This window comes from Gadus morhua, chromosome 16 (assembly GCF_902167405.1).
Source record: "Gadus morhua chromosome 16, gadMor3.0, whole genome shotgun sequence".
In the NCBI taxonomy this organism is placed as follows: Eukaryota; Metazoa; Chordata; class Actinopteri; order Gadiformes; family Gadidae; genus Gadus; species Gadus morhua.
The window spans coordinates 32257923-32277077 of NC_044063.1; the positions used below are offsets into that span (position 1 = coordinate 32257923).

At 46.4% G+C, this 19155-nt stretch overlaps 1 protein-coding gene across 3 annotated transcripts in view; it reads left to right on the top strand.

Moving 5' to 3' along the window:
• The window catches only part of itgav (integrin, alpha V), a 60861-nt gene extending 43005 nt beyond the window's left edge, over nt 1-17856 (top strand). For 2 of the 3 annotated variants that reach the window (XM_030380658.1, XM_030380660.1), the window contains 17 exons: nt 27-72; nt 343-450; nt 556-611; nt 1099-1253; nt 3469-3606; nt 4869-4936; nt 5737-5881; nt 6334-6426; nt 6683-6762; nt 8001-8081; nt 8445-8550; nt 8638-8796; nt 12596-12709; nt 12926-13039; nt 15835-15942; nt 16912-17031; nt 17261-17856. In XM_030380658.1, the coding sequence (XP_030236518.1) occupies nt 27-72; nt 343-450; nt 556-611; nt 1099-1253; nt 3469-3606; nt 4869-4936; nt 5737-5881; nt 6334-6426; nt 6683-6762; nt 8001-8081; nt 8445-8550; nt 8638-8796; nt 12596-12709; nt 12926-13039; nt 15835-15942; nt 16912-17031; nt 17261-17353 (1784 nt within the window). In that variant the 3' untranslated portion in view covers nt 17354-17856. The remainder of the gene's footprint in view (nt 1-26; nt 73-342; nt 451-555; nt 612-1098; nt 1254-3468; nt 3607-4868; nt 4937-5736; nt 5882-6333; nt 6427-6682; nt 6763-8000; nt 8082-8444; nt 8551-8637; nt 8797-12595; nt 12710-12925; nt 13040-15834; nt 15943-16911; nt 17032-17260) is intronic. The other variant, XM_030380659.1, reaches the window with a different exon arrangement.
• The last annotated feature ends 1299 nt before the right edge of the window (nt 17857-19155 follow it).

A 19155-nucleotide genomic window follows, 5' to 3' on the forward strand; every position in this document is an offset into this window, starting at 1 on the left:
AGAATATTCTCTCTCTTGTCCTCCAGATCTTATAGTTGGAGTGTTTGGGGCGGACAAGGCTGTTTTATACAGGTAACCACAGATGGAGTGAGACTCCTCTCACTAACCCCTCGACCTCCTCTGATACCAAAGATGCTGAACTCATGCTGTCTTAATGCATGCTGTTAGACTTTAGGCCTGCTCCCTCTCTCCTCTCGCCCTCTCCTCCCCCTCTCCCTCTCCTCTGACTCTCCTCTCCCCCCCCCGGGTCACAAAGCAGGTCTGTGTGACCCGCTGTGTCTCTATGGTGTCTCTATTGATGTTTTATTTACTATTTTGTGTGTGTGTGTGTGTGGACTCCAGGGCTCGTCCTGTCATCGGTGTGAATGCCACCCTGGACATCACTCCTCAGATCCTCAACGCAGAAGAAAAGAGCTGTATCCTCCCTGGAACTAGCACCAAGGTGTCCTGGTAGGTACACACGCACACAGATGCACACACACGCACGCAGACACACACACACAGGCACAGTGTACACATTTGTGTCGTAGTTTGTGAAGGTGTATTGTGGTTCAGTTTTAGGGTGAAGTACTGCCTTGAGGCCGGCGGGATGGGAGCTCCAGCCATCCTGAGTAAGCCTCTCTCCTACAGCCACCATCTCTCCTCCACTCTCTCCGACAGCCACCGTCTCTGCTCCACCCTCTCTCCTACGCTCACCGTCTCTCCTTCACTCTCTCTCCTACAACCACCGTCTCTCCCCCACTCTCTCCTACAACCACCGTCTCTCCTCCACTCTCTCCTACAACCAGCGTCTCTCCCCCACTCTCTCCTACGCTCACCGTCTCTCCTTCACTCTCTCTCCTACAACCACCGTCTCTCCCCCACTCTCTCCTACAACCACCGTCTCTCCCCCACTCTCTCCTACAACCAGCGTCTCTCCCCCACTCTCTCCTACAACCAGCGTCTCTCCCCCACTCTCTCCTAAATCCAGCGTCTCTCCCCCACTCTCTCTCTGCCTTCTGTTCTCTGCTTCCTCATCTCTGCCCTACTGAGGCCCTGATGTTGGATGTTGTGTTAACGTCCCTCTGATCTCTAGCCTGACTTGGAATTGGTTGTCAGGTTTCAGGGTGGACCTGGTTCTGGACCGTCTGAAACACAAGGAGGCCACCAAGCGAGTCCTGTTCCTCCACAGCGGAGCCTTCCAGTACGCAAAGAACATGAGCGTGTCCAACCGCCTTGGGTTTGCCTGCGAGGAGCTGGAGGCCTACCTCAAAGTGAGCTCCTGTGAGCACTGCCAACACCTAGCTACTAACACACTAAAACCCAGCCGCTAGCATCTAGCTGCTAACACATAGACCCCAATAGACACCAATATAGGCCCAATTCGGAAAGTCAAATCTGCTAACCTTTATGCCATCTTTCCTAAACATTTGTGGAAAAAGTCATCGGGTCAAAGCGAGATGAAAAGGTGCTTACTTTCGAACATCGGAAAAGACAGCACTGTTTCGAATGATTCTACTCCACTTTTCCCAACCGACATCATTGCGTGAAGGCGAGTATTGCTGACCTCTACCGTATCTAAAGTGAAACTAGATTTTTCCAAAAATGGACTACAACCAGCACTCTTTCGATCCATGCGCTCTTGTAGTATTGATTTCAATCAGGTTGTCGCCAACAGTGAGAATCACTTAGGTCTGACTTGGCCAAAGGGAATATTTTAGGCCAACTACATTTTTCCAAAAATGGACTACAACAAGCACTCTTTCGATCCATGCGCTCTTGTCGTATTGATTTCAATCAGGTTGTCGCCAACAGTGAGAATCACTTAGGTCTGACTTGGCCGAAGGGAATATTTTAGGCCACTTGAATCCCAATTCACATGTGAAAAAAAAGAGGCTAAACTTATGTTGATGCTTAAATTAACTGCCCCCAGTAGTCTTTCTTAAATGGGAAGTTGGCATTTTCTTTTCTTCTCTTCTTCTGCTTTACCGCATCGGTCATGCGTCTTGTGCATGAGTCTGTAAACTTTGTCGGTGGCCTGTTGCTTTAAATATCGCTGCTGTGAAGGATTATGGGTTACAAACATCTTGTTTCCTTTCGTAAAGGTTGGTCAGGAGTAACCTATGTTAAAGGTGGGTTAAAAGTTGCATTGAGGCACCTTTCCTAAGGATTTTTAAGAATTCAAACAACCTTTCCTCAGAGTATTTCCTGGTCATCTCGTCAGGAAAGGAATAAACTGAATCCGTAGAGGCCTAAAGACACTAAAGGCTGATTTATACAACTCCATTAAGTGCTGTACGTAGACACGGAGACCTCTCTCCGTCATCTGGAGACCCTCTCCGTAGCTCTACATGCTCATCCAATATTTGGATGGGGGGGGGGGGGGGGGGATTTGGGCCCGGGCCCCTAATTGGCCCGGGCCCGTACGCACCCGCATACCCTGCTTACCGATAGTTACGCCACTGGACCCCTGCATAACTGCTTGCAGTTCTAGTTTACTTTGTACCTTGTCTACTTGCACATTAAGGACCAATAAAACACCAAATAAGATTTGTTACGTTTATTTACAACACTATCTACATGGTTAGTAGTCATGCATATAAAACTATCGAGCGGCGAATTGCATTGCGTATCCAAAATCCTGACGGAGAACTTCGAATGGTGAGGGGTATCAGTAGTCACAGAGTCGGACTACGGATTACGGAGTCGGACTACGGATTACGGAGTCAGAGTAGTTTACTTTGGCCTTAACGGATAGACACTAATACATGGCCGCTTACACAGAGCCGATAACATATAGACACTAACACATAAACACTAACACCTAGAAGCTAGCAAACAGCCACTAACACATATGCACTAACGCATAGACACTAACACATAAATACTAACACTTAGACGCTAACACGTAGACACTATTACATAGACACTATCAAATAGAAGCTATCACATAGACACTAACACAGACACTAACACAAAGATACTAACACATAGACACTAAACTATAGACACTAAACTATAGACACTAACACATAGAAACGCATAGTGGTGCGGGGGAAAAATCGATTCTGTTCAGTATCGTGATATTTCACAATTATATCAATACAGTAGCGCAGTATTGCGATAAGTATTGCAATATAATTTCTTATTATTTAGTTTACGCTGATAATTTACATTTGCGTTTTACATCCACAGGTCCTGACCTACGCATACGCAGAGACTAAGAGACTATTGTTTTTCGTCAACAAGACAAAATAATAAAGTGTGTGCACCCGGTGAATCAAAACACTATTTTCAGTTGGCCTGTGTTACACCGACCGCCGTATATTTCAATGATTTTGCGCCATGTCATTCAACATATCTTCAATGGAGCATCCAAAGTGTGGCGGTGTGGTTGGGACCACTGGCCCATGTTACCATGAGTCGGAGGTCAAAGGCAAGCAGCTCTGCCAGTACCCAGGTTGATCTCCCTCTGTGTCTTTGTTTTAGGATGAGGGGGAGTTCCAGGATAAGATCACTCCCATCTCCGTCGTGATGGAGTTCAGTCTGGACTACAAGCTGGCAGCGGACAGCACCGGCCTGCTGCCAATCCTGGGCATGAAGGCTCCTTCCAACCTCACCAAACAGGTCTGACCGCCACCATCCAGCGCCTCACACATACTGGGCTCAGAATAGTGGATTTGATCTTTATTTGTTACCCCGACTCTGGGTTGAGACCTGGCCGCAACACTTTGGTACACCCCTTGAATTCTTCAATGCGTGCAGACTCAAGGTGGCAAGCTCTACACTGCGTTGGAAATTAACAAACTTCCTGTGAATTACATGATTAGCCCAACGGGTTACCAACCAGGCAGGTAGCTCAACTATAGCTAAACTACAACGGGCAGGTGACAGCAGCTGTAATTACAATTAGAATTAGGGCATTTAGCAGACGCTTTTATCCAAAGCGACTTACTTCGGTTAATACTAGGGCTGGCCCGATTTATTCGAATATTCGAATACTCGTTCGGAAAATTAGTATTCGAAGTTTAAATCAGTATTCGGAGCTTCGTGTTTTTTTTTCCACGTACGTGACGTTCCCAGAGCGAGGGAGCCAAACTATAAGCGTCAGCGACACCAAGCAGAGAAGGGAGAGAGGTGGAGGAAGAATAGATATCTTGTTTACCTATACTTTATGACACAACATTAGCGGTATCTCTGGAGGAAAAGTAATCCGTGCGCTGTACAACTGTGACTGGCTTGCTGCAGAGCATGAGCGTCTTGGGAATTCCCGGTCACTATAATGGATATAATATGGACACATAAGACAATCAATATTCGGTATTTGTTATGGATTTATTGTAAAAATTCCCTGAAAAGATGCACGTTCCAGGATGAATTGAAAAGCTCCCGTAAAGGGGTGAGATGGCAGAGGACAGCTGATTTGGAACGGAGCAACAGCTGTTCGCTTCCACAGGGAAAAACTAAGGAACTTCAACCTACTTCGGCCTATTAATTAACGTTCAAAAGCTATTAAATCTTCAACAAAATATGCAGATACTGTCAAAATCGGTTCCAGGGAGTATATAGGGATTATTAATGTTGTTTTTGATGGTGTTTTTTTCTGGAACGAGTATTCGAATATTCGCTCGGAAAAACCAACGAGTATTCGAAGCCTGAAAAATTGCATTCGGGCCAGCCTTAGTTAATACACACATTGACACACCGACGGCAGAGTCAACCTTGCAAGGCGACAGCCAACTCGTCAGGAACAGTCAGGGTTAAGTGTCTTGCTCAGGGACACATCAACACTATAGCTAGGAGGAGCTGGGGATCGAACTAGCAACCATTCAGTTACAAGGCAACTGCTCTACTTCCTGAGCTAATCCGACCCCTGTTATCTCCTCCAGGCTCACATCTTGCTGGACTGTGGTGAAGACAACATCTGTAAGCCCGACCTCAGGCTGTCTGTGAAGAGGTAAGTCCTCCTTAAAGGGTTGGGCTGCTGCACAATGTGCAGTGTACTCAGCCTGTCAAACTGCCGCACTCACTACAACAAATAAAACTGGGTGGGCTGTGAGTTAAGTGTAAGGATGAGGGTGAGTGTTAGTTAAGTGTAAGGATGAGGATGAGTGTTAGTTCAGTGTAAGGGTGAGTGTTAGGTAAGTGTAAGGAAGAGGGTGACTGTTAGTTGAGTGTATGGATGAGGGTGAGTGTTAGTTAAGTGTATGGATGAGGTTGTTTCACCCAGCAGCTCGTCGGGCGGTGTGTTGTGTTCATGCGACAGAAAGCAGCTGTACATCGGTTTAGGGTTAGGGTTAGTGGGTCTCAGCTGTGTGTGTTGTGTTCCAGCGACAGGAAGCAGCTGTACATCGGTTTAGGGTTAGGGTTAGTGGGTCTCAGCTGTGTGTGTTGTGTTCCAGCGACAGGAAGCAGCTGTACATCGGTTTAGGGTTAGGGTTAGTGGGTCTCAGCTGTGTGTGTTGTGTTCCAGCGACAGGAAGCAGCTGTACATCGGTTTAGGGTTAGGGTTAGTGGGTCTCAGCTGTGTGTGTTGTGTTCCAGCGACAGGAAGCAGCTGTACATCGGTTTAGGGTTAGGGTTAGTGGGTCTCAGCTGTGTGTGTTGTGTTCCAGCGACAGGAAGCAGCTGTACATCGGTTTAGGGTTAGGGTTAGTGGGTCTCAGCTGTGTGTGTTGTGTTCCAGCGACAGGAAGCAGCTGTACATCGGTTTAGGGTTAGGGTTAGTGGGTCTCAGCTGTGTGTGTTGTGTTCCAGCGACAGGAAGCAGCTGTACATCGGCGACGACAACGAGCTGACCCTGGAGATCAGCGCAGAGAACTGGGGGGAGGGGGCGTACGAGGCCGAGCTACGCGTCTTTCCGCCCCCCCAGGCCGACTACACCACGGTGGTCCGCAGCCAGGTGGGACATGGTCGTAAGGTATCAAGAGTCCAGGTGGGACAAGGGTCGTAAGGTCACTAGAGTCTAGATGTGTGAGACCTCCTGGTTAGAGGCGGGACACATTAAGGAACAACAGAGAATCCGCTCTCTGGCTGGGCTCCTGAGTGACACAAACCAGCGCCGCCCGGTTGGCTGGCTGGTGTGGGGGGCAGCATTTGGTGTTCTTCATCTTGTAAACTAAGAGATACCTTCCGGACAGAATTTTTTTTAATTGATCATTTATAGTTATCAGTTATTTATAATTTATTGATAACTTTATTGTACTGAGCCAGGCTATGTCTGGGTGGTAATGAAGTACTGGGCCAGGCTATCTGCTGGGTGGTAATGAAGTACTGGGCCAGGCTATCTGCTGGGTGGTAATGAAGTACTGGGCCAGGCTATGCTCTGGGTGGTAATGTACCTGTTTTTTTCAGGCTCTATCCAGGCTGTCGTGTAACTCCAAGAAGGATAACGAGACCAGAGTGGTGGTGTGTGAGCTGGGAAACCCCATGAAGGGAGGAGCCAAGGTCGGTCATCAGTTAACACATTTACCACCAAGTCTTCTGAACCACATCTCTTACTGCATCGGCCCTGTCCAAGCTGGTTAACTTGTTATCTCATCCACTTATCCACTTAGTATAGGAATTCATTAGTAAACACTCCATAGTCAACTATTGAAGGAACTTGTCATTCTGAGAATAGAGGGAGTTAGTTATGCCAACCTATTCCTCTTTCATGTGTTGATGGGCTGTTGTTACAACCTGCTGCGCTGTGATTGGCCAGGTCCTGGCGGAGCTGCGCTTCAGTGTCCACCAGCTGTCAGAACATGACACCTTCGTCCAGTTTGACCTGCAGATCTTCAGGTAGACCCCCGTTTGTCCCTGGTAGACCCTGTGTCGCTGGGAGAGCCTGAGACTCTGGTAGACCCTGCGTGTCTCTGGTAGACCCTGTGTCTCTGGTAGACCCTGTGTGTCTCTAGACCCTGTGTGTCTCTGGTAGACCCTGTGTGTCTCTAGACCCTGCGTGTCTCTGGTAGACCCTGCGTGTCTCTGGTAGACCCTGTGTCTCTGGTAGACCCTGTGTGTCTCTAGACCCTGTGTGTCTCTGGTAGACCCTGTGTGTCCCTAGACGCTGTGTGTCTCTGGTAGACCCTGTGTGTCTCTGGTAGACCCCGTGTGTCTCTGGTAGACCTCGTGTGTCTCTGGTAGACCCCGTGTGTCTCTGGTAGACCTTGTGTGTCTCTGGTAGACCCTGTGTGTCCCTAGACGTTGTGTGTCTCTGGTAGACCCTGTGTGTCCCTAGACGCTGTGTGTCTCTGGTAGACCCTGTGTGTCTCTGGTAGACCCCGTGTGTCTCTGGTAGACCTTGTGTGTCTCTGGTAGACCCTGTGTGTCCCTAGACGCTGTGTGTCTCTGGTAGACCCCGTGTGTCTCTGGTAGACCTCGTGTGTCTCTGGTAGACCCCGTGTGTCTCTGGTAGACCTTGTGTGTCTCTGGTAGACCCTGTGTGTCTCTGGTAGACCCTGTGTGTCTCTGGTAGACCCCTTGTGTCTCTGGTAGACCCTGTGTGTCTCTGGTAGACCTCGTGTGTCTCTGGTAGACCCTGTGTCTCTGGTAGACCCTGTGTGTCCTTAGATCCCGTGTCTCTGTAGACCCTGTGTGTCTGGTAGACCCTGTGTGTCTCTAGACCCTGTGTGTCTCTAGACCCTGTGTGTCTGGTAGACCTTGTGTCTCTGGCAGACCCTGTGTGTCTCTAGTAGACCCTGTGCGTCTCTGGTAGATCCCGTGTGTCTCTAGACCCTGTCAGTCTCTAGACCCTGTGTATCTCTGGTAGGCCCATTGTGTCTCTAGATCCTGTGTGCCTCTGGTAGAGACCCCTTGTGGCTCTAGACTCTGTGGGTCTCGCGACCCGGTGTGTCTCTAGACCCTGTGTGTCTCTAGACCCCGAGTGTCTCTGGTAGACCATGTGTATTTTTAGACCCTGTGTGTCTAGACCCTGTGTGTCACTGGTAGGCCTAGTGTGTCTCTGGAAGACCCTGTGTGTCTCTGATAGATGTCATTTACATTATGAATGACGCTGAAGGAAAGTTGTGTGGTTTCAGCTCCAACCAGTTCAACAACCGTAGCCCACTGGTATCCAGCAGGACCAACCTGACTGTGCTGGCCAAGGTCAACATCAGAGGGTGACCGACACGCACGCACACACACACAAACACACACACACACACATCTCATACCCCCCCTGCCCCCCCTACACACACACACACACACACACACACATACACACATACACACATACACACACACACACACACACACACACACACACACACACACACACACACACACACACTCAACTCCTACCCCTCCATACAAACACAAACTAACACACATTATGACAAAATACAAATCCAGACTAGAAATTTACTATACACTGTCGCGTTAATTCAGTGTGTGTGTGTGTGTGTGTGTGTGTGTGTGTGTGTGTGTGTGTGTGTGTGTGTGTGTGTGTGTGTGTGTGTGTGTGTGCGTGTGCGCGTGCGCAGCGCGTCTATTCCAGACCAGGTGTTGTTACCAATAGCCGACTGGAAGCCCAGAAACCCCCCGGTGTCAGGAGACGACATCGGACCCCAGATACTACACATATACGAGGTACTCACTCACTCACTCACTCACTCACTTACTCACTCACTCACTCACTCACTCACTCACCTACAATATGATGTCATCTGTCTCCAGCTTCGCAACAGTGGTCCCAGTGCATTCAGTAAGGCCATGCTGGTGGTGGACTGGCCATATCTCTATGGCAACGGCTCTCTGCTTGACATCATTTCCTATGACGTCGACGGACCAATCAACTGCACCACAGATGTGGAGATAAACACCTTCAACGTGTCCGTAAGTAACACACACACAGATTGTTTTTGCTGTTCATTGGATTTAAGGTAGAGCTTGATGAGGTAGGAGGAGGTTTGAAGGGATACACCCCGATATCTGGAAGGGTTAGGGTTAAGGTTAGGGTTAGGGTTAGGGTTAGATAACCCTCGAGACTAGCCCTAACCCTAACCCTAATAATATCGCTCAGTTGAAGATCTACTATGCGCGTATGGCCATGAGAGTCTGACACAAGAACTCATAACATTAGTTCTGGTTATACGGGTGTATTGTACCATTTCAGAGAGGTATCATATGAGGGCATGTTCACTGGCGTCATAATCATTTGAAAGAAGGAATAGAGTCAAGAAGTTGAGCACTCCCATCTGTTGGTATTATGACCAACAGATGGTACACAGCACACACACACGCATAGCTGACACAAAGCACACACTTATTGTATTTAGTTTTATATTATAGCCTACGTAAAGTGGAATCAATATGTTTATAAGACTGTTCATTTATTGGTTGATTTCAGACAGATATCCATGATGATGATTCAGTTTGACCTTCAACAGTCCTCGTTTTTCCATTCTAAATCTCAATAGCTGATTGAGAGCTGATTTTTTTAGATTAGTTTTGTTTACACATTTTATCATTTTACACTGAGTGCCGCACAATGTCCTTGATATAAAAATAGCTATAAGCAGTCTTATTGTGTGAAATATTATTTGATGTCCCCAGTAGGGCTGTAACGATACGCGTATCAAACCGAAAATCGCGATACTCAAAGCCACGAACCTGTCTCGCGGTGTGAGAAGGCAGAAGCGCGATACGCCCTTTCTAACTCTTCGGTCAAATTGTCCGATTGAAATTTGCTAATAATTTGTCTAAATAATAGTCTGCTGACAGCGCCCCCTCCTATCGATGCCGTAAATATGTGACGAGATGCCCTCTCTGTGATCACAGCTCTCCGTGGCTACGGAGGATTGCATTTCTCCACAGCCGTCGAAGTCCTCATATGCGATATGAACGACATTTATCCAGAGTGGGCCAAGCGCGAAAAAAATTGCCTGTGTGATCCTGTCTCTATTGTTTTGTGTGATTTGACTGGCAGTTTGTCTGCTTATAGGTCGGAATGAAGCGGCCACCGATTATTGACAGGATGGGTACTTTATTCTACCGGACTCGTTCGCTTCTTCACTAGACACACACGCTACCGCTCGCTCTCCTCGCTCGTCCACTCACTCGCTGACGTCACTCACACACGCATACGCACACTGCCATTCTCGCGCATACACATATGCTACTCGTAACACTATGCCTCGTTATTGCGACGTTCATGTTTTTCCTCATCTATTGAAAGTTAGGCTATTAAACATGTTGCATTCTATACGGCCTGATTATGTCATTATTTAAGCTACATAGCCTAATAAGAAGCGCTAATAAGGATATTTGAATAAACCAACCAAACAGTTAAAGGGGCCCTATTATGCCTACCAGCAAAAAGCATCCTCCAACTGCAATCTTTGGATATTTCTTTATTAATTTAGCTATACTTTAATAGTATTCTTTCGGTTCAAATCTGTTCAGTGTTCCAAATTATTTGTTATTAAATGTTACATTAAGTTAATTGGTATTTAAGTGTTGTTTAAATAAAATGCTTTTTCAATTTAAAAGAATCGTGGGATGTATCGAACCGTGGGTCAAAAATCGTGATACAAACCGAATCGTGAATTTGTGTATCGTTACAGCCCTAATGTCCAGGCTTTAGAACATCTGAAATAAATTAATCTTATTTGTTTGTCAATCGAATTTAGTCAACCTAAAATCACAGCGGTGCGCTTTGATCAGAACATCCTCTAACTTACCAAAGATATAGTCATTGTAGGAATGAACAAAGAATAAGGAAACCCAGCTGGTGAGAACTCTAGCCACTCTCTGTGGAGATCCAGCGAAGAGTCTGGGCTGGGACGCTGGGTTTAGAGGGCTTCTGCTCAATGCTTCATCTAGCGAGCTACATAGTAGAAAAAATGGCGGCAGTCCATACCGTGGGGAGCCAGCGTTCAGAGCCATAGCTCTGCTTTTGAGCAACAATACATTTTAGCTTTGTTGGTAAATGGCCGACAGTGGGGGTACATTCCTTTTCATCTTCTGTTAGAGAGATCCATACTGGCCCTACTCACTGTGCTGAGTTTGGAATAGGGCCCGACCGATTCATCGGCCCGCCGATTTAATCGGCCGATTATAGCCTTTTTGAAAATAATCAACATCTGCCAAAAAGACGCAGATTACAACCATTTTTTTTTTTTTCCAGAAATGTTATTGCACTTAGTATCCTGCAGATTGCGCTCCTACTCGCCTTGCTAACTAACGACTTTAGCTGGAGTAAAAAAGAGGAGATTGAATTTTACCGTACAACATGAAAGCACGCTCGCTCAGGCAGCTGCGCGCTCACCTCACCAATGTACACAAGACGCGTTGTTTGAGTATGTTGTGCCTGTTTTTCTTTAGGTCCCAGGCCATGTTAATTTGTTATACTGTAGACTCTAACGGTGAGACCATACTGCTCAGCACGCAGGTGTTAGTCACTGCTCACGAGCGCAGCACATTGGGAGTTAGTTATTTATTTTACATTTTACATTACACTCATTTTTGACTATAAATTGACTGTAAATGTATTCTACAACACTCAAAGGTTCTGCATTCAATTCACATATTCGTCAAAAGTGTTTAAAGTATATTTAAGGTATCAAAAACTACGTTTTATAGGCTTTTTTTTGTTTTGTTTTTAATCGGCCGATTAAATCGTAATCGTAATTTTTCTCTGAAAATAATCGGCATCCGCATCGGCACTCAAAAATCAATATCGGTCGGGCCCTAGTGTGGAATAAACAATTAGTCTGAATCTGGCGTAGACTGGTAACCAGACGCATTGGTGATACTGGCATACTGTATGTGTCTGGCCCCCACTCGTTAAGACATAGGGCCTAACAAGAGGCCCTTGTTAAGACAGAGGGCCTTAACAAGAGGCCTCCAGCAGACTTGGCCCCCCTCGTTAAGACCAAGGGCCTTAACAAGAGGCCCTCAGCAGACCTGGCTCCCCCTCGTTAAGACAGAGGGCCTTAACAAGAGGCCTCCAGCAGACATGGGGTGCATCTGAATACTAAGTATATACTACTTCTGTGCAGTGTCTACTACTTGACCGTTAATGTAGTACGTTCTACAGCTTTGCGTAGAACGCCTCCGAACGCTTCCGAACACTAACAAAACGCCACCGGATGTTTTGAGATTACGTATTTCCCCTGTGTGCTGCACATCAGATGCCAGCATAATTAAGTCACCTGCGATAATTTACAGATTTCAGCATTCTTCTTCTTCGGTTACCAGACTCCGGCTGAAATGTGGGATAGTGTAGTGACCTACCGTTGTATACTGTGGCGGTAGTATGCATTCTGAAACTTTTTGCCTTCTACACAACGCGTACTGGGCATTCGGACACGCTATATTTGTGACGTACTACAAAATGCCTACTATATAACAGTCAAGTATGAGTATTCGGATGCAGCCTTGGCCTCCCCTCGTTAAGACAGAGGGCCTTAACAAGAAGGCCTCGTTAAGACAGAGAGCCTTAACGAGCGGCCTCCTGCAGACCTTGGGAGGGGCCAATCACAAGCGTCAGTCAAATAAGACGCTTAGAGATGATACCTCCACGGTCCACAGGTGCCTCCTATGGGAGCGCCACATTGGCATAAAGAACCAAGATGGATCCTGCTGATGTGTCCCACATGTCCTGCCTTCTAACTACACTGTGTGTGTGTAGAAGACGGTCTCCTTGGAGAAGCCTGGAGACCGAGGGAACGAGGGCCGGCAGCCAAACCACGTCCACAAGAGGGCCCTGGAGGAGCCCCGGCCCCAGGACCACCTGCAGATCCTGGTAAAACACACACACACACCCCGTTAATGTGAACTATACACTGTGGAGACATTGTGGGTCTCCGCCGCCAGAGACACGCAGTGAGTGAGTGTATGTGTGTGTGTGTGTGTGTGTGTGTGTGTGTGTGTGTGTGTGTGTGTGTGTGTGTGTGTGTGTGTGTGTGTGTGTGTGTGTGTGTGTGTGTGTGTGTGTGTGTGTGTGTGTGTGTGTGTGTAGGACTGCACCACTGCATCATGCCTGAAGCTGCGTTGCCAGGTTGGCCGCCTGGAGCGAAACCAGGGTGCGACGCTGTTCATCTACTCAAGACTGGCCGTCAACAACTTCCTCAGGGTACCAGACACTATCTATACACTTTATAGAGGGATTATCAGTCTACGTCACTCTACGTCACTCCCCGCTTTACGCGCATGTCGTTGGCAGAAAGAGACAAGAGCGACAAGAGCCGCAATCATGTCTTGTCGTGAGATCTGTTGTACAAACCCTTTAAATAAGACTGATTATCCCATTATTCTACTTCTTGGTTGCCAACATAATAAAACAATTCAAATACCTTACTAATTATGCTTTTTCTTATTCGTATTGCATGCTTATTAAATGTATACTCTGTTTGAGTCAAATAGTAGTCCCCTTTAATTACGATCGATCAAACATGTTTTGGACACCTCGAAGGGCATTATCCCGCTTATACCATGGTGACTTGCCAAGGAAAAGAAATTAAGAGCATTCATTTATATTTTCATGCGTTTTACAATCCAAATATAACGTTTTTCACATAAATAGGACGGACCATAGCTACGACTTGGCAACGGGAGGGTTCTAGTCCACTGAGCTATGAGCCAGAGAGCTAACGTTATGGATTGTACATATTTATAATACGAAATTCGTCCCAGCCTTTATACCACAGATTCTCTAGGGTCTATAGCATATAACCACGTTGTCTGATTACAGTTTAATTAATTTTTCACAATTTACCAGCTCTCGTTTTTAAGAATAATCACCGCGCCTTTCGTTTCAATGGAAATTGCGACGGTCTATACTTTCAACATAAAGTCTACATATTTATAATTCGAAATTCGTCCTAGCCTTTATACCACAGATACTCTGGGGTCTATAGCATATAACCGCGTTGTCTGAGTACAGTTAAATTAATTTTTCCCAATTTACCAGCTCTTGTTTTGAAAAGTCTCCTCTGTCCCCTGGTAGGGACCATTTTGGTGCATAATGACTACTGCTGCCTATGCCTGTGAAAGTAATGCAATTATGCTGAATTATTTTGAGGATTTATAGGCTACTTGTAGTGAAGTATTCTCAATCTACAGCTGATCACTATCACTGGCTAAGCTAAATCATCCGGTATTTCGCACACTGCCATCTCAATATATGGCCTAACAAAATATAACACTGTACTAGACACAAATGTATTTTCCACTAGCTAGTGGTGGTCATTACATTGTAGTGTGTTATAATGTAGAGAAACTAGTAAAGTCAACACAGCTTTATGTTACGGCGTAACATGGCAGGCACTGCAGCTCTCGACAATGCATTACTTTAGTCTGGCATTTCTCTTCAATGATTGGTTAGAAAGCTTTCAAACTTAGTGGTCAAGCAAAAGAATGGGAGGGGCTCATTTTGCATACCTCATAGCTGCGGCTATGAGGTATGCAAAAGCTGCTAATTATCTGCTAAATGCTAAATGCTAAATGCGTCTAATGCCGCGTTTCCACTGCAGGGTGCGGTACGGTACGGTTCGCCTCAGTCCGGGAGGGAGGGGGCGGTATAGCCCAGCTCAGTTCCGAGGTTGCGTTTCCACCGCCGACATTACCCTTTATGGTAGGCCGGATGTCGATCGCCGCGGCAGCTACGAAAACATCGTAACCAACGTCTTCCTCCCCAAGAATGCAGAGGAACGTCTCCACCTCCTTGGTCGCCCAAGCAAGCGTTTTGCGCGACATGTTCATTGTAAAGAATAATACCTCGAGGCTACTGTTTGTTTGTTTTTATCCCCACGACGCCCGGAAGTGACGGTTCTGTCGACCAATCAACGGAGGGGGTGTGTAGCTCGAATTTTCCGGTACCCTTTCAGGCGTCGCGTCTCGTTTTCAGTACCCCAACGGAGGAGTACTGAAAACGAGGGCAAAACGAGTACGGCTCAGTCCGGGTCACGCCCACTTTTGGCGGTAGAAACGCAATCCGTACCGCACCTTTGCGAACCGAACGTACCGCACCCTGCAGTGGAAACGCGGCATAAGTCTTAGAGCCAGGGCTCCTGCTTATTGGTTCATAGCGCAGCCATGCGCTATGAACAGACGTAGGCGGGATCCAGATCCCTTTGCTACTCACACCCGCCGAGAGGAGGACTTTTCTCCTCCCTCCCATTGAACCCCATGCTATTCACCGGCCGCCAACTCTTTCGGGGAAAAGAATGGGAGTCAATGGAGGCTGAGGGAGAAACGTCCTCCCTGAAGTAATGGTCAATAGGCGATAGGGGGTGCTAATATCCCTTTACAGAGGGAAACAAACATTACATAAAGGCATTAAAGTTGTCATATTTAAGGGCAATAATTCATTAATAGTCTGGGCAATCAACATTTTTTATTCTCAACAATGTTAAGGAGGATCTTCCTCCCTCCTCACTGGAGAAGCCTCCACTGCTATATATAAATATTAAATATAAATATTTACTAGACACTTTATATATACACTATACTATACATACACTATATACTAGATATGATACATGCTATACTATACACTATATATACATACTATATTTAATATATACTATAGATTACATATACAATATGTACTAGATGTAATATATGATCTACAAACACTTACATCTACGCAAGACTGGCTATCTAGAGTGTATAATATACTGTATATTTATATAAAGTATATGTTCACCATACACACTTTTCACTGCATGTGTTATCTAGTGATTTAGTTTTAGTATCAACACACTTTCGTATGCAAATCCATCTAACAGAATGCGTGCGTGTGTGTGTGTGTGTGTGTGTGTGTGTGTGTGTGTGTGTGTGTGTGTGTGTGTGTGTGTGTGTGTGTGTGTGTGTGTGTGTGTGTGTGTGTGTGTGTGTGTGTGTGTGTGTGTGTGTGTGTGTGTGCAGGCAGAGAACCAGAACAAGTCCTACACGGTGAGGTCTTCAGCCTCCTTTAGTGTGATCGAGATGCCGTACAAGAAGCTGGTGTCTGAGATGCCCTCCAACAGCACCACCGTGAGTCCAGGGCCCGGGGCCATCTGAGTGTTAGAACACACCCAGTAGGGGGCGTGTTTCTCATTGGAACACACCCATTAGGGGGGCGTGGTTCTGATTGGAACACACCCAGTAGGGGGCGTGTTTCTAATTGGAACACACCCAGTAGGGGGCGTGTTTCTGATTGGAACACACCCAGTAGGGGGCGTGTTTCTGATTGGAACACACCCAGTCGGGGGCGTGTTTCTGATCGGAACACACCCAGTAGGGGGGCGTGTTTCTGATTGGAACACACCCAGTAGGGGGCGTGTTTCTGATTGGAACACACCCAGTAGGGGGGCGTGTTTCTGATTGGAACACACCCAGTAGGGGGCGTGTTTCTGATTGGAACACACCCAGTCGGGGGCGTGTTTCTGATCGGAACACACCCAGTAGGGGGCGTGTTTCTGATTGGAACACAGCCAGTAGGGGGCGTGTTTCTGATTGGAACACACCCAGTAGGGGGCGTGTTTCTGATTGGAACACACCCAGTCGGGGGGCGTGGTTCTGATTGGAACACATCCCGTAGGGGGGCGTGGTTCTGATTGGAGCACGCCCGGTAGGGGGCGTGGTTCTGATTGGACCCGGTAGGGGGCGTGGTTCTGACCAGGTGTTTAGCAGTTCCACCAGTGAATTGACTGCTCTGCTGGTCCTCTCTATCCTCTCTGTCCTCTATCCTCTCTTTCCACTCCGCCTCTCTATCTCCTCATTACATGAGCGTCTCAGTGCTCTCAGTTAATAAAGTTATGAACTATTTCCAGGTTAATAAAGTTGTTGTCTATCTCCAGGTTTATCAAGTTGTTAACTATCTCCAGGTTAATAAAGTTGTTGTCTATCTCCAGGTTTATCACGTTGTTATCTATCTCCAGGTTAATAAAGTTGTTGTCTATCTCCAGGTTTATCAAGTTGTTAACTATCTCCAGGTTAATAAAGTTGTTATCCATCTGTCAGTTGAGCGTCTCGGTGCTCTGGTTGACTGACAAGCCCCCCCCCGTCCCGGGCTGGATCGTAGCGCTTGCTGTCCTGGCCGGACTCCTGCTGTTGGCCCTGCTCATCTTCATCATGTACAAGGTAACTCCTCTTCATCGTGTTCAAGGTAACTCCTCTATGGTATACTCCTCTTCATCAGGTAACTCCTAATATGGTATACTCCTCTTCATCATGTTTAAGGGCTATATACACACGATAAGTGTGTCTTCATCATCATCCAATCTAATGTACACCTTCTTCTCCTCCTCTCCTCCCCTCATGTCTCCTCCTCTCTTCCTTTCATGACTCCTCCTCTCTTCTCCTCCTATAGGTGGGTTTCTTCAAGAGGGTGCGACCCCCGCAGGAGGACTGTACGGAGAAGGAGCAGCTGCAGCCGGAGGAGAACGGCAACGCCGATGCCTAGTGGCGCTCCGGGAACACCTACTACCTGGAGGATTCTGGGTGACGTAGTCGCGTCCCCTGACGATACGACTGCGCTCCAGTGCCATGATGTAGTTCGATTTCCTTGGATGTGGTGATGATCCCATGTTGTTTCCTACTGAGTAAACCTGCAGAAGGTCTATTAACACCAAACATCACACAAAACTTACAATGCTTACTTTCAATTTCAGAATAAGCTGATTTATGGTGGATAGTGTGGTGGTTTTCAAACTTGCATTTCTGCCTTTAATTGAGATGAATTAACCCATAGTTCAGCAAAGTAATGATTTATGAAGATAAATCATTACTGAAGATCATGGCTGCTATTAAGTTTGGCTCAAGCACCGGCAGTCATTTATTTACAGCTTTTGTGTGCAAATGATTCCAATTATTCTGTCTATATGTGCTTTCTTTCTATAAGGTTTGTGATTTAGCTTCTCACTAAACACATTAAATGATAATGAGCATTGTTGTGTGCGCCACACACTGCGGTGTTATGAGATGGACTGTGTGTGTTAATGTCCGGTCCAAGAAGCTTAATCCTCTTGGACCGGACATCAAAATCAACCGCTTGCTAAACGGAGCTCCACACTTCACACCGGGGTGTTATAGGAGTTATATATTTACTGAGCTATATATTATATATAAGAGCTCCCCACCTCCACACACATCATGGCATTATAGGAGTTCTATATAAGACCTGGACACACACCGTGGTGTTATTTGAGTTATATATACGAATGAGCTCCACACCACACTCATATAACACTTCTTCACTCACGGGGGGATTCAGTTGGTTGCAATCTGCACCCTCACCGGTAGTGGTAGTGGAATTTCGAATTATAAATATGTACAATCCATAACGTTAGCTCTCTGGCTCATAGCTCAGCGGACTAGAATATCTCCCGTTGCCAAGTCGTAGCTAAGGTCCGTCCTATTTAGTGGAAGAGTGAGCAACGTTTCCGTTGCATAAGAACCTTACGGGAGGGTAAAAACTTTATATTTGGATTGAAAAACGCATGAAAATATAAATGAATGATCATAATTTCTTTTCTTTGGCAAGTTACCATGGTATAAGCGGGATAATGCCCTTCGAGGTGTCCAAAACATGTTTGATCGATCGTAATTAAAGGGGACTACTTTTTGAGGGAGATGATCCCAACCAGAGTATACATTTAATAAGCTTGCAATACGAATAAGAAAAAAGCATAATTATTCAAGTATTTGAATTGTTTTATTATGTTGTCAAGCAAGAAGTAGAATAAACAGGATAATCACATCAAGTCAGGGCAATAAACAGTTTGATATGCCCGGCTCGTGGAAGGTTACCGGTAAGCCGTCCACGAGCCGGGCATATCAAACTGTTTATTGCCCTGCCTTGAGGTGATTATCCCTTACTTAACAATGCTAACACTGGAGTGCGTTTATCTCTGCTTTGTGCTGTATTAGCTCAACACACTCTTATGTATTGATGAACCAGATCCCCCTAGAACCTTTCTTCTCGTCGGTCAACCAGGCGGCATTGAAGCCGAGATATATATACAAGGTAGCCTGGTCCTACCAGACGTTCGTACTTCATTTCATTTGTTCAGAGAGTCTGGGCCTACTCAATTGACAAACGTTAACTCACTTGAAGAAGGGTGTCTGTTGAAGTTTAAAGCTATTGGATCTGCCCAGTGCCAATCTGGATCTGCCATAACCATTTGCTAATGTTTGGTCGGGAATCACGTTGCGCATCAAATTTAGACGGAGAAAATCCACTAACATACCGCTATGGCAAGCCGA